Source organism: Puma concolor, chromosome A1 (assembly GCF_028749965.1).
Source record: "Puma concolor isolate L17-30 chromosome A1, mPumCon1.1.hap2, whole genome shotgun sequence".
Classification (NCBI taxonomy): domain Eukaryota; kingdom Metazoa; phylum Chordata; class Mammalia; order Carnivora; family Felidae; genus Puma; species Puma concolor.
In genome coordinates this window covers 35,626,186-35,639,154 of record NC_141667.1, presented here as the reverse complement: position 1 = coordinate 35,639,154, position 12,969 = coordinate 35,626,186, and the positions used below count along the sequence as shown (strand labels likewise).

Below are 12,969 nucleotides of genomic sequence, written 5' to 3'. Positions count from 1 at the left end.
TGCCTGATGCTACTCTGGCTGGCCAGCTGGGCTTCCTGTTCCAAAGACTTCATGGTGAACCTGAGGATAGGTATGGCTTGCTGCGCGCAGACTTGCTGAGCTGAACGTTTAGATGAATCTAAGAAGAGCTCCTAATGGATGTCACAACTATAACTCTGTGAAACAGTGGTTTCCAAATTATATCACAGGAATCCCTTCTTTAAAGGAAATTGTAGGGGCGCCTGGGTGGCTCGGTAGGTTGAGCATCCGACTTCAGCTCAGGTCATGATCTCACGGTTTATGAGTTCGAGCCCCACGTTGGGCTCTGTGCTGACAGCTCAGAGCCTGGAGCCTGCTGCAGATTCTGTGTCTCTCTCTCTCTCTCTCTCTCTCTCTCTCTCTGCCCTTCCCCTACTCGTCCTCTGTATCTCTCTCTCTCAAAAATAAAAATAAACATTAAAAAAATTTTTTAATAAATAAATAAAAATAAAGGAAATTATAATTGAAAGAAATAACAATGGTTCTGCACTGCTTGAGATGGGAGCAGCCCAAAGGCCTGACACTTACTTGCTCAGCCCCTTACTTCTGGCCCCATCCTTGCCCCTGTGGGAGCCCAAATCACCACAACCACCGCCTCAGATGCCAAGCCATACAATTTGTAAACAAAGACTTTATAAACCTCACTGAAAGCGGCTGGAGAATTGAACAGCCCATGAAAACCTAAGATGAGGGAAGACAAGAGAGGACCAAACCTGAGATTGCATTAGTCACAGACATCAGTGGTGAGTGGAGAGCAGGGGTCACTCCCCAGACGGTGTGGTAGCCCACGATGCCGGCCAAGCCAAAAGTGGTCACCATCTGGGAAAAGGCTAAATTGGGCGCCGCAAGGCCCAAACCCAGAATCCCAGTGAGACCTACAGAAAGAGAAGAGTGTGAGCTGACATACAATTAATTACCTCAAGATTAAAAGCACACACATGCACGCACATACACACAAGCATGTGAAATAGTCAATCCTTTTAAATTCTGCACCCAATAATGAGATTTGCCAATAATGAGATTTTTTACACATTTCATGATGGGAGTGGGGGGGGGGGGTTAAAGGTATTATGAACAAACTCAACTTCCTGACTGCCACCTCTCAAAATAAAACAAGCTATAAAGATCTAGTAGAATTTATGAGTCACCTGAATAACAGTTTCCCCATTGTCCTCTTCCCTGTTTTAATTTCCATTGACAATGCCACATGTGTTTATACGAGTGTTTCTGTTCCAGAATTACAGACCTATACAGATCTACCAAAAAGCATTTCTACTTGGGCAAGACACAACCTTTACAAGACAGGACTTTTTTGAAGCCAATTTCATGTCACTCAGATTTGGCTAAGGAAGAGGGAGTTTAAAAGAGTAGGAAGGATTTCATTCACTCCAGCACCTCCCCAAAACATATGGCTTCCACCCACCCGGGACAGAAGTTTTGCAATTGCTCCTGAATCTGGACTGGACTGCTGGCCAGGGCAGTCAGCTCCAGCCTCAACACCAAGTCAGCAAACAGGATTTTACAAAGAAAAGGAAAAAAAAAAAAAAAAAAAAACAAATTAAATTAAGAATGTGCAGAATACAAAGTCAGCTCTGAACATACATCTTTAATTATTGCCTTTCTTAATAGCAAACATGTGGATGGCTGTTCTGCAACAGAAGGGTTACCTAGTGGTCAGTAAAAATAATGCTAATGGGGGACCAGGGAGCTGGAATTCAACTTTCTGAAATAAGGTACTTTTTTTCCTTGATATGAACTACTTCTTTCTAAGTGGCACAGCTAGAACATCTAGAAATTGACATTAAGTTTACTTTAAATCATGTAATAAGACTGCAGTTTTAATTTATATTTCCCTACCCACATATAAAATTTCCAGGGTTCCAATGCATGGCCCATTAACCATCTGGAGGTAGAGTTAGAATACTGTTTTGTGTTCTAGCTAAACATCAGAGAAGCTGTATAGAGCTGTGGTGAATACATTTCATGGGGCGCCTGGGTGGCTCAGTCTAACTCTTGAGTTCGGCTCAGGTCATGATCTCATGGTTTGTGAGATGGGCCCCACTTCGGGCTCTGCGCTGACAGGGTGAAAAGCCTACTTGGGATTCTCTCTTTGCCCCTCTCTGACTCACATGCACTCTCACTCCCTTGAGCTCTCTCTCTCAAAATAAATAAATAAGCTTAAAAAATATATATATATGGTTTCATAAGCCAGAATGCCTCGTTCAAATCCTGGGTCTACTGCTCCTTAGCTGTGTGATCTCAGGCAAGTTACTTAACTTGTCTGTGCTATAGTATCCTCATCTGTAAAATTATTAACCCTCTCTGTCCTCAGCTGGAAAAAGAAAATAATAAATAATATGTGCACCTCACTGAGGTCTTGTAAGAAGTAAATAAGTTAAGGCATATGAAGTGTTTAGTGCAATGCTTAGCACTCATTAAAGGACTACATTAATCGAGAAGCACTAAAGTATCCATCTTTTGTTGGGCATCTAAGATAAAAATCACATATCTGAAGGTTTTTTTAATCAACTATTTAACAAACTAATGTCTTTTCTATAACATATTTAATAATGTCAAATATGCTATTTCTATAGTCTTTGTAACAGAGGAAAAAGAAGAGAAAGAGAAAAAAAAGAAAGGAAAAAAAAGTAAATCATATTCTTTGAAGAATACTATTCAAATAGATTCCTAACACACATGTAAAAGAAAAATACGTTTTTATTATTACGGAGGAAGTTTAAGGTAAAGAAAAACAAGTATATGGCCATCCTTTCATTCACTAGAATATGCTATTGTCATATCTATTAAAATGCAATAAACCTTGACTTAACACAAAACAAACCTAGAAAAATAAACCATCATATATGCCTCATTCTATTTCCTGACAGATCTCAAAGAGAAATGGAAATTTACAATCTTTCCAAAAATCCTCTGCAGGTACAATATAATAAGCTGGTTTCTTTTTTTCTTTGACAAGTAAGTGCAAGTCGGGACATGGCCCCATTTATTCACCATGTTCAGAACTAGAGGCTTTTCAGTCATTTTGCTGAGACTTGCTCTTTATTCAAGGAGAGTTACACATTTCGCTTTCAAACATCTGGGCTCGCATGGGAATTTGGAGAATGCTGAGGCTACAAGAATTGTGTGCCTGGTGCTGGTCCTTAATTCTTTCTAGTTTGCTTTTCTTTTTGCTTTGGCTCTAAGTAGATCTAAATATTTTTAATTCATTCTATGAGAGAAACCAATTTAAAACCAAATGACCATATTTCAAACTCAAATAATTCATACCCAGAATGAATATTTATCACTCTTTTACAGTGACTGCTTAATGTTTTCGTTAAGATGAACTGAAAAGCAGAGAATTTGTGTTCAATTGTAAAGAAAGAAATGAAAATTTAAAACCTGAATTTTTTTACTAGGTAAATAACTAGGATGTTAGACAAACATTCAAGGGCTCTATCTGTATCGTACTGTTGATTCTTCAATGCAAACATTTGGTTCCCTAGGCTTCCCGATGTGCAGATGATCACAAGTGATGTTTTACAACCCACGAAGATAGATAAATAAGTAACTACATTTACGGGCACTTAAAACCAACACAATCCAACACACATCACTACTCGATATATTTGATGGAAGATAAAGCTATTAACAGCTATATTTTAAATGTTTTCTATGAAAGAAAAGCATTAACAGCCTGTATATGCTTTCACACACATTCATTCCAGGATCTGGCGAGCACCTGTATAATGCCACAGAGGTGAGACAAGTAACACGTTTAGGAAAACTCGCTTCTAACAGGCCCACTTCCTAATGGAATCCAAAGGAGAACAGCATTTCGTTTGCTAATTTTGACAATTGATACATTTCTTACAAAATCCAAATAATTAGGACTCAACCCTAAGGAAGGGGGTCCTCACCTGCTGTATACGCAGAAGCCGTAGTCATGGTCTTCCTCAAGGGCGTGACCGTAGCTGCTTTTTCAGCTTCCAGCTCAGCCACTGTCTTCGGTTTTACTGGGGCACCTTGAGGAATATTTTTCGGGGTGGGAGCGGGGAAAATCACTTCTCCATCCTAACAGAAATTAGAAAAACAATGTTAAAAGTCAATCCAGCATTTCAAAAACACAGAAGATAGTGACAATGCTGGGGGGGGGGGAAACAGCTGTTCTTTTAAATATAATTTTTCTGGGCCTCCTGGGTGGCTCAGTCGGCCAAGTGTCCGACTTCAGCTCATGTCATGATCTCATGGTCCGCGGGTTTGAGCCTCACGTCGGGCTCTGTGCTGACAGCTCAGAGCCTGGAGACCTCTTCAGATTCTACGTCCTTCTCTCTGTCCCTTCCCTTGCTCGTGCTTGGTCTCTCTCAAAAATAAACAAACATTAAAGAAAATTAAATACAATTTTTCTTTTAAGATTTTTTTTTTTTTTATTTTAGAGAGAGAAAGAACACAAGCACACGTGTCAGCAGGGGAGGGGCAGAGGGAGGAAGAGAGAATCCCAAGCATGCTCTACACCCAGCAGGCAGCCCAACTCAGGGCTCAATTCCGCATCCTTGGGACCACAACCTGAGCCAAAATCAAGAGTCAGATAGATGCTCAACTTCCTGAACCTCCCAGGTGCCCCTAAAGATTTTATTTTAAGTTATCTCTACACACAACACATACATTTGTAATGAAAATGCAGGAAGGATTGGGTCTCTTACCTTCATCACTACAGTTCCTCTAATGACATGACCCATTGTACCAAAGTCAAAGTCGTCTTTCACTTCAAAATAAAAGTTATCTTTGTCAGGGCTGATGGCCTTCAGGAGCTTGGTGATGTTGTTGGAATAGAGGGTGCTGGCCTGAGTGGCCATTCGGCTGGGAAGGTCTGTGTAGCCAATGTGAGTAACTCCCTACGTGAACAAAAATATATAGTCTGAAAGGTCTAATCTGGTCTGTTCACCTTCCTGCTAGGACAATATGCAGTCATAGCCAAGGCTAAGCTGTGAAATTATGATCTTTGTAAATATGCACACATCTCACAAACAAACAGTATATTTCAAAAAGAGCTTTAAATGTGCCTATTTTTAATTTTAAAAAATTTCAGGCCTCAGTTTCTCTGAACACTTTGAGCTTTGAGGCATAAATACTCTCTTGCAAGTCACTATGGTGAGCCATGGGACATTGTCCACAGAGAGAAGCAGCTGTTTCCTATACCTTGTGAACGTAAAGTTCTCCTGGCTTCGTGGTTTCAAAGTTTCCGCCAGCCTCAGCAGCTAAATCCACAACAACTGAACCTTCCTTCATTGACTCAATCATTTCTTTACTAAATAAAACTGGGGCTTTTTTACCTAATAAAATGGAAAGAAAACAGAACAAATTACATTATACTTTTTTAAACTCTATTTTCTAATTATTACAGTAGTCTCTGGAGGCTCAAAAATGTAACATCTGAAATTTAACTCTTTCAAGAGACCCAAAAGTCTATACACAGGTGGAAATGGTCATCCTCCTCAGGAAGAAATATGGTTAGTACAAACTGCAAAGCCGATATGCGGGAGGGAGACGTGTGGCTAATAAGCCAGCCTTTCCGTTTACTTACTCAGCATGGAAATCTCAGCACCACTCATGAAGACATAACCATTTGCCTGGGTTTTTTTTTTAATGCATACTAAGCTATTAAGGAAACTATGTGCACCTGAACTGGACAATCCATAAGGATCACAAAAGTCAAGGGGAATACTCACTAGCAATTTACCAAATTAAAAAATGGAATATTTTCAAACATCTTAACAAACCTCACCAGATTTTCCAACATGTTAAATTAATCTACCTTCATTTAACACAGGATAACTTCAGGGAGTGACAGAGAAATGCCATGAAATGAAAACAATAGGAAATGCCAACCTGGGATTGGGGTTGGAAATCACTCATACACTTTTATTTCCCCCCAACACTATTTATTCTGCCTCTGATGAGTCAAGCCCTATACCTGGTGCTCAGAATATACTGGTAGATAAACAGAAAAGATCCCTGTTCTTATGGAACGCTCTAGTTATGACACAGTTCACATTTTAAATTCATTCACTAATTCTTACATAGAAGATAAAGCACCAACCTAATGTATTAGTATGTTCAAAGGGGGCCCACAATGTCAGTATATTACCGTGTTCAAGTTTCATAAAACAATAAATACCTAAGCCAAAAGACAAAGGACATAAACTTGTGAGATTGGTAGTAGGAAAGTAGAGAGTTAATAGCCTAATTATCTTTATCTTCTCCTCTTTTAGTAAGTTTTCAACTCTGTGTTTACAGAATTTAGTAAAAGTACTATCAATTTTATAAATGAAAATTAATTTCAAATGAAATTTCCATTATAATAATAATCTGTTTTTCAATCTTCTTGATTGGAACACATATGGGTTTAAAAAAAGAAAACTAGGTGCGCGAGGTGAGCGGAGCCAGAGTCGAGACCAGAAGCCGAGCTCGGGATCTGACAAGATGGCCGGGCTGCCCCGCAGGATTATCAAGGAAACCCAGCATTTGCTGGTGGAACCAGTTCCTGGCATTAAAGCAGAACCTGACAAAAGCAACACCCATTATTTTCATGTGGTCATTGCTGGCCCCCAGGATTCCCCCTTTGAGGGAGGGACTTTTAAACGTCAACTATTCCTTCCAGAAGAATATCCAATGGCAGCCCCTAAAGTATGTTTCATGAGCAAAATTTATCATGCTAATGTAGACAAGTTGGGAAGAGTATGTTTAGATACTTTGAAAGATAAGTGGTCCCCAGCACTGCAGATTCGCACAGTTCTGCTATCGATCCAGGCATTGTTAAGTGCTCCCAATCCAGATGATCCATTAGCAAATGATATAGCAGAGCAGTGGAAGACCAACGAAGCCCAAGCAACAGAAGCGGCTAGAGCATGGATAGGCTATATGCCATGAATAATATTTAAAATCGATCTGATCATCAAGTGTGCATCACTTCTCCTGTTCTGCCAAGACTTCTTCCTTTTTTGTTTGCATTTAATGGACACAGTCTTAGAAACATTACAGAATAAAAGCCCAGACATCTTCAGTCCTTTGGTGATTAAATGCACATTAGCAAATCTATGTCTTGTCCTGATTCACTGTTGTAAAGCATGAGCAGAGGCTAGAAGTACCATCTGGATTGTTGTGAAACGTTTAAAAGCAGTGGCCCCTCTCTGCTTTTATTCATTTCCCCAAGAGTGGTTAAAGTATAAAGCACTGTGAATGAAGGTAGTGGTCAGGGTTAGCTGCAAGCGGTGTGGGTGTTTTCTCTTTATTATCTTTTTTTTGGTGGGGGGGGTGGAGAGGTAGTTTTAATTTTATGGGCTCCTTTCCCCCTTTTTATGGTGATCTAATTGCATTGGATAAAAGCATCTAACCAGTTCTTTAGAATATGCTCTCTAGCCAAGTCTAAGTTTATTTAGATGCTATAGATGGACAAGCTTGATTGTTTGAACCAAAATGGGAACATTAAACAGACATCACAGCTCTCACTAATAACATTGTGACTTTGCTGTCAAATACAGAATCCTTCCTTCAAAAAAAGCTTGTGACCATTTTGTATGGCTTATCTGGAAACTTCTGTAAATCTTATGTTATAGTATAATATTTTTTGTTATTCTACTTTGCACAGTTTATTTTACTGTGTCTCATTTTCTCAATGTGACAATCGTATTTAAAAATTAAAACTGATGGAACATTCTGTTTTGGTCTTCACCATCTGACAAGTCGAATGACAAGAGGTGGATTTTGCCTGTTTCTTTTCACCGATGCAAACTTGTGTTAAGATATCACTGAATGGAGTATTTATAAGCTGGCCCTGAGCATGCATAAAGCATTGGTATGTGATATTTTTTTACCTCCTAGAAATTTGAAATATGTGTTGTCTGATTAGATGATCATTAGTGTCTTGCCATGATGTCTGAAAATTACTGTACAGGAGAGTCACAGCAAAGCAGCCGTTGTGACTGGCTTTGTGTAGGACTCACATGTTGTGCCACACTTGTTTGTCTGGCATTTCGGGTATGACCTCTTTCTTAGTTTTTGTCTGAAAACTCCGTGTGTGACCACTGGTGTATGATACTATTAGGAAACACCAATCTGATAACCATCTGGGGTTTGCGGAGACATTTATGAGTCTTCCTTGTAGACCTCACGAGCAGACCTCAAGCAACCAGCTTGCATAAGTGTCATCCGAAAGGTTTCTTCCTTTGTGAACATCAGATCCTCAGTTCATGATTCTTATTTTCATCCTTCAGTATTTGCTCTGAGAGCTATTGCTTGATATTCAGTAATTTTGTCTGCATTGATAGAGTTCCTCCCCTCAGAAAAACTGTTCTTTCCCACCCGTTTCCGTATCTAATTTCTGATCCTTGTTATTTTTAAGACATCAGTGTAGCCAGTCCTAAGTATGTAAATGTTAACCTGTGGGTTGGAACCTTTGTCTTGCAATTTAAGGTAATGGATATTGTAGCCCATCTGAGTTTCCCCTACTCTTTATTCTCATAACGTCTGGAGTTTCTTCAGAATGTGGTGTATTTTGTTGTGCTTCTATGTAAGATGAAGACTTATCTATTAAAATTACATTTTCGACATAAAAAAAAATAAAAGAAAAAGAAATATTTGTGGCACATGTGGGGGAAAAAAGCTGAAAAGATAACAAATCGGTATTTATATAGTACCTCCTTCTTTCTCAATGCCAACTTTATACTTCCAAGATAAAGTCCAAATTCTAAGCCTCCTATTACTGAAGGCCTTCCTCCCTGGGTCTAATCACTCTTTCTCACATTCTCTCTCATTACCGCCCCACTGGACCTTCTGCTCCAGCCACACAGGGGTAGCTAGCTGCCACACAGTTTGTGGGATAATCTTTTGAGTTTCCAAGAAAGAGCAAGAATAAGGAGATATTTTCCCCAAAGACAATACTCTGACATTCTGGTGGTTTCATCATTTCTCAAAATTCTCTGGAAATACTCCTTTCATCTACTCTCCCCACTACAGTCCAACAAAAGCTTGAATATTTAAACTTTATTAAACATAACAATCTGGGGATGCAAACCACATACATTTGAGGACTCCTCCCCGCCCCCCAAAAAAAGGTTATGCTGCTCAGCTCTGCAATAATTTAAAGCTACAGATCATATAGGTGCATCCACATAAAGTGGCAAATTTAAAGCGCTAATGTGTGCTTTCTAGGTATTTACCATCATCCCCCTTCCTCTTCTCTACTCCAGAGCCTCTTTTCCATTAACCAGCCTCTTGTTTGCTACAGCTTTTCCTCACACCTTACCTGTACCCTCCAGTCTCAGATTGATGTGCCTTTAACTGCAATTTGGATCCGGGCCCACCCTCTTTGACTTCTAACTGCACTAACTGTATAGCCATCAACTTCACAAATTTGATTTGGCATCTAATTAATTCCTCCTGCCTTAAAAATTCTGGATTCCTTCTTTTTAAGGATCAATTCCAGGACTGTAACCCTACTGACTTTACAAGACCTCAAGTGGCCAAAACCATTTAGGCTCCCTAGAAAACATCCTATATATTACCTATTTGTCTTTGATTTTACTCACTCAACCTTCACAAAACAATTATGCAGTGGCTGACACAACTTTAATGCGCACACACATACGTACACACTGGCATCTTAACAAAAATAATAAATATTCTGTCCATATTGTCACTCTGAAATTCAATCACTTTTGAAAGGATAAGATATTCTTTCACATAATTTATTTAGTGTATAGTCAAATAACTAGAGGATGAGTTAAAATTTAAGTCACAGAGGAATATTTAAGATACGTTAAATTATTACAGATAAAAAGCACACAACAAAATAGTATGTATATACTACTGCCATTTGGTAAAAAAATTTCACATACATATTTATGAGTGTTTGTATGTATTTTTATATATACATATACTATACTACATATCTTATATAGTTTCTAGTACATTCTATATAGCATAACATTTAACCATACCAGGATATCTTTAAATGCTAAGAATATTTTCTTCTTTGTGCTTTTCCTTATCTCACAAATTTTCTATAAGAGCTAGTTTTAATTTGGGCACCTGGGTGGCTCAGTGGGTTAAGTGCCCAACTCTTCAGTTGGGCTCAGGTCATGATCTTGCAGTTAGTAAGCTTGAGCCCCACACTGGGCCCTGTGCTGATGGCACAGAGCCTGTTTGGGATTCTCTCTCTTCCCTCTTTCTGCTCCTCGCCTGCTCATGCTCTCTCTCAAAATAAATAAATAAAACAAATTTAAGAGCTAGTTTTAATTTTATAATTTAAAAAATCAATAAAGGCTACAGGGAATACAATGATGAATAGAACAGTACAGCTGGCTTTTAAGCATTCACATGTGGATTAATTTTTTTTTTAATTCTGGAAGTGTAGAAATGAAAATTGAAAACAGAAGGGGAAAAAATAGAGCCAAAAGAGGAGCAGGGTAATACATAAAAGTTCCAAATGAGAAAATCCTCAAAAGAATAGTTCAAGAGGAGGAAAGACTGAGAAGGAAATTTCAAACTATCTTACCCTGATGTCCTCCTAGGGCAAAAATGTAATACATGATAATGTGGCATCACAAAATGGAAGCAACAAAAGGAATAAGATGATTAGTTAGGTATGGAGGGGTGAATCTACTACGGGACTTCAAATTAAACTTTAAACTCTATACATCAGAATGAATTATAAAAAAATCAACCCTTGGGGTACCTGGGTGGCTCAGTAGGAAAAGCATAAGACTGTTGATCTTGGGGTCATGAGTTTGAGCCCCACACTGGGTATAGAAATCCCTCAAAACAAATAAAGTTTTTAAAAAAGAGAATCAACCCAAAAAGGAAGAGAGAAGAAAGAGAACCTTGGTGAATAGCCCTCTAGTCTTTGGATTAAAAAGTATTTTCTTGGGTGCCTTGGTGACTCAGTCACTTAAGCATCGGACTCTTGATATTGGCTCAGGTCATGATCTTGCAGATCATGGGATCAAGCCCCGTATCAGGCTCCCCTACCCATAGTACATAGCCTACTTGGGATTCTCTCTCTCCCTCTCTCTTCCCCTCCCCTGCCTGCATGCAAAGTGCTTACTCGTATTCTCTCTCTCTCTAACTAAAGAAATAAACTTTAAAATAAAGTATTTCCTAAAGCAATTGGGAAAACAATAGATTTAAGTATGAAAAAAGTACATATTATCGTCCTCAAAAATAAATATGACAAAAAATATATTAAAAAGCTCACAGAAATTTAAATAAAAACAAAACACAAAGATCCTAATAAATGAACAACAAATATAAACACTCAATTCTAAGAGAAATGGCAACAACTAAATTTTTGTTTTAAATGTTCACCCTCCTCCGGGCGCCTGGGTGGCTTAGTCGGTTGAGTGAACGATTCTTGGTTTTGGCTCAGGTCACAATCTCGCCATTTGTGAGTTCAAGCTCCACTTGAGTTTAGCGCTGACAGTGTGGAGCCTGCTTGGGATTCTCTCTCTGTCCTCACTTTCTGCCCCTCCCCTGTTTGCATGCTCTCTCTTTCACTCTCTCTCTCTCTCTCTCAAAATAAATAAATAAACTTAAAAAAAATGTTCACCTTCATAATGAATCAAAGAAATGTGAGTTACAAAAAGTGAGATACTTTTTTTTCTTTGCCTCTAAAACTGAAAGAGTCAAAAATTAATAATAGGGGCACCTGGCTGGCTCACTCAGAATATGCAACTCAGGATTTTGGGGTTATAAGTTCAAGTCCCATGTTAGGTGTAAAGATTACTTAAAAATAAAATCTTTTAAAAAAATCATAATGTTGAGGGGCGCCTGGGTGGCTCGGTCAGTTAAGCGTCCGACTTCGGCTCAGGTCATGATCTCTCGGTCCGAGAGCTCGAGCCCCGCGTCGGGCTCTGTGCTGACAGCTCAGAGCCTGGAGCCTGTTTCAGATTCTGTGTCTCCCTCTCTCTCTGCCCCTCCCCTGTTCATGCTCTGTCTCTCTCTCTCTCAAAAATAAATAAACGTTAAAAAAAATTTTTTAAAAATCATAATGTTGAAATGAAACAAGTAGCAGGATGATCTATTTATGAGATTATGGACTGCACAAGTTTCAGGAAAGCATAGTTTACAAACATGTATCAACTGGCCAAAAATGTTGATATTCACTCATCCAGTAACTCTACTTCTAAGATTTGATTAATCCTGGGGAAATAAATGAAAATACAGACATTGGAATGACACAGAAAAAAGGTGAGAGCATTATTTTTAATTGGCAAAAACTGGAATTAAATGAAAAGCCCAACTTTTCGGGAACCATTAAATAAAATACAGTACATTCAAACAAGAAAATTCTATAAAACCATTAAAATATATTTACAAAAATTTCTTTTTTTTTATTTTTTATATGTTTTTTATTTATTTTTGAGATGGAGAGAGACAGAGCATGAGCAGGGGAGGGGCAGAGAGAGTGGGAGACACAGAATCCGAAGCAGGCTCCAGGTTCTGAGCTGTCAGCACAGAGCCCGACATGGGGCTCGAACTCACGGAGTGTGAGATCATGACCTGAGCTGAAGTCGGATGCTTAACTGACTGAGCCACCCAGGTGCCCCATTTACAAAGATTTCTTAATGACTTATCATATTATATCAAGGGGAAAATTTATGATATAATATTATATGTAGAAAATGAGAAAGATACTGTATCCTGATCTAACATGATAAAAATGCATGGAAAAAAGGATGAAAGGAAATGGTAAAATGTTAATAGTATTTTTCATTAAGTAGAGAGATGATGGATGATCTTTACTTTCTACTTTGTATTTTCTACTTCGTACTACATTTCCAAAAGTCACATACTATTTTTATAAAAAACAATAATAAAGTACTCCTGCGTAATCACAACCAGTTTCTTCTTTAAGTTGAAGACACAGGTTCAGAGTTGTACTAGAAAATTACA

General features: G+C 38.6%; 1 protein-coding gene and 1 pseudogene across 5 annotated transcripts in view; one reads left to right on the top strand and one right to left on the bottom strand.

Moving 5' to 3' along the window:
- Window positions 1-12,969, bottom strand: part of NNT (nicotinamide nucleotide transhydrogenase) — a 96,731-nt gene that overhangs the window by 42,789 nt on the left and 40,973 nt on the right. For all 5 annotated transcript variants that reach the window (XM_086678347.1, XM_086678351.1, XM_086678337.1 and 2 more), the window contains exons 8-11: window positions 5,218-5,351; window positions 4,722-4,913; window positions 3,939-4,092; window positions 732-893 (exon numbers count right to left, since the gene is read on the bottom strand). In XM_086678347.1, the coding sequence (XP_086534473.1) occupies window positions 732-893; window positions 3,939-4,092; window positions 4,722-4,913; window positions 5,218-5,351 (642 nt within the window). The remainder of the gene's footprint in view (window positions 1-731; window positions 894-3,938; window positions 4,093-4,721; window positions 4,914-5,217; window positions 5,352-12,969) is intronic.
- On the top strand, window positions 6,449-7,116 carry LOC147584102 (ubiquitin-conjugating enzyme E2 N pseudogene; annotated as a pseudogene).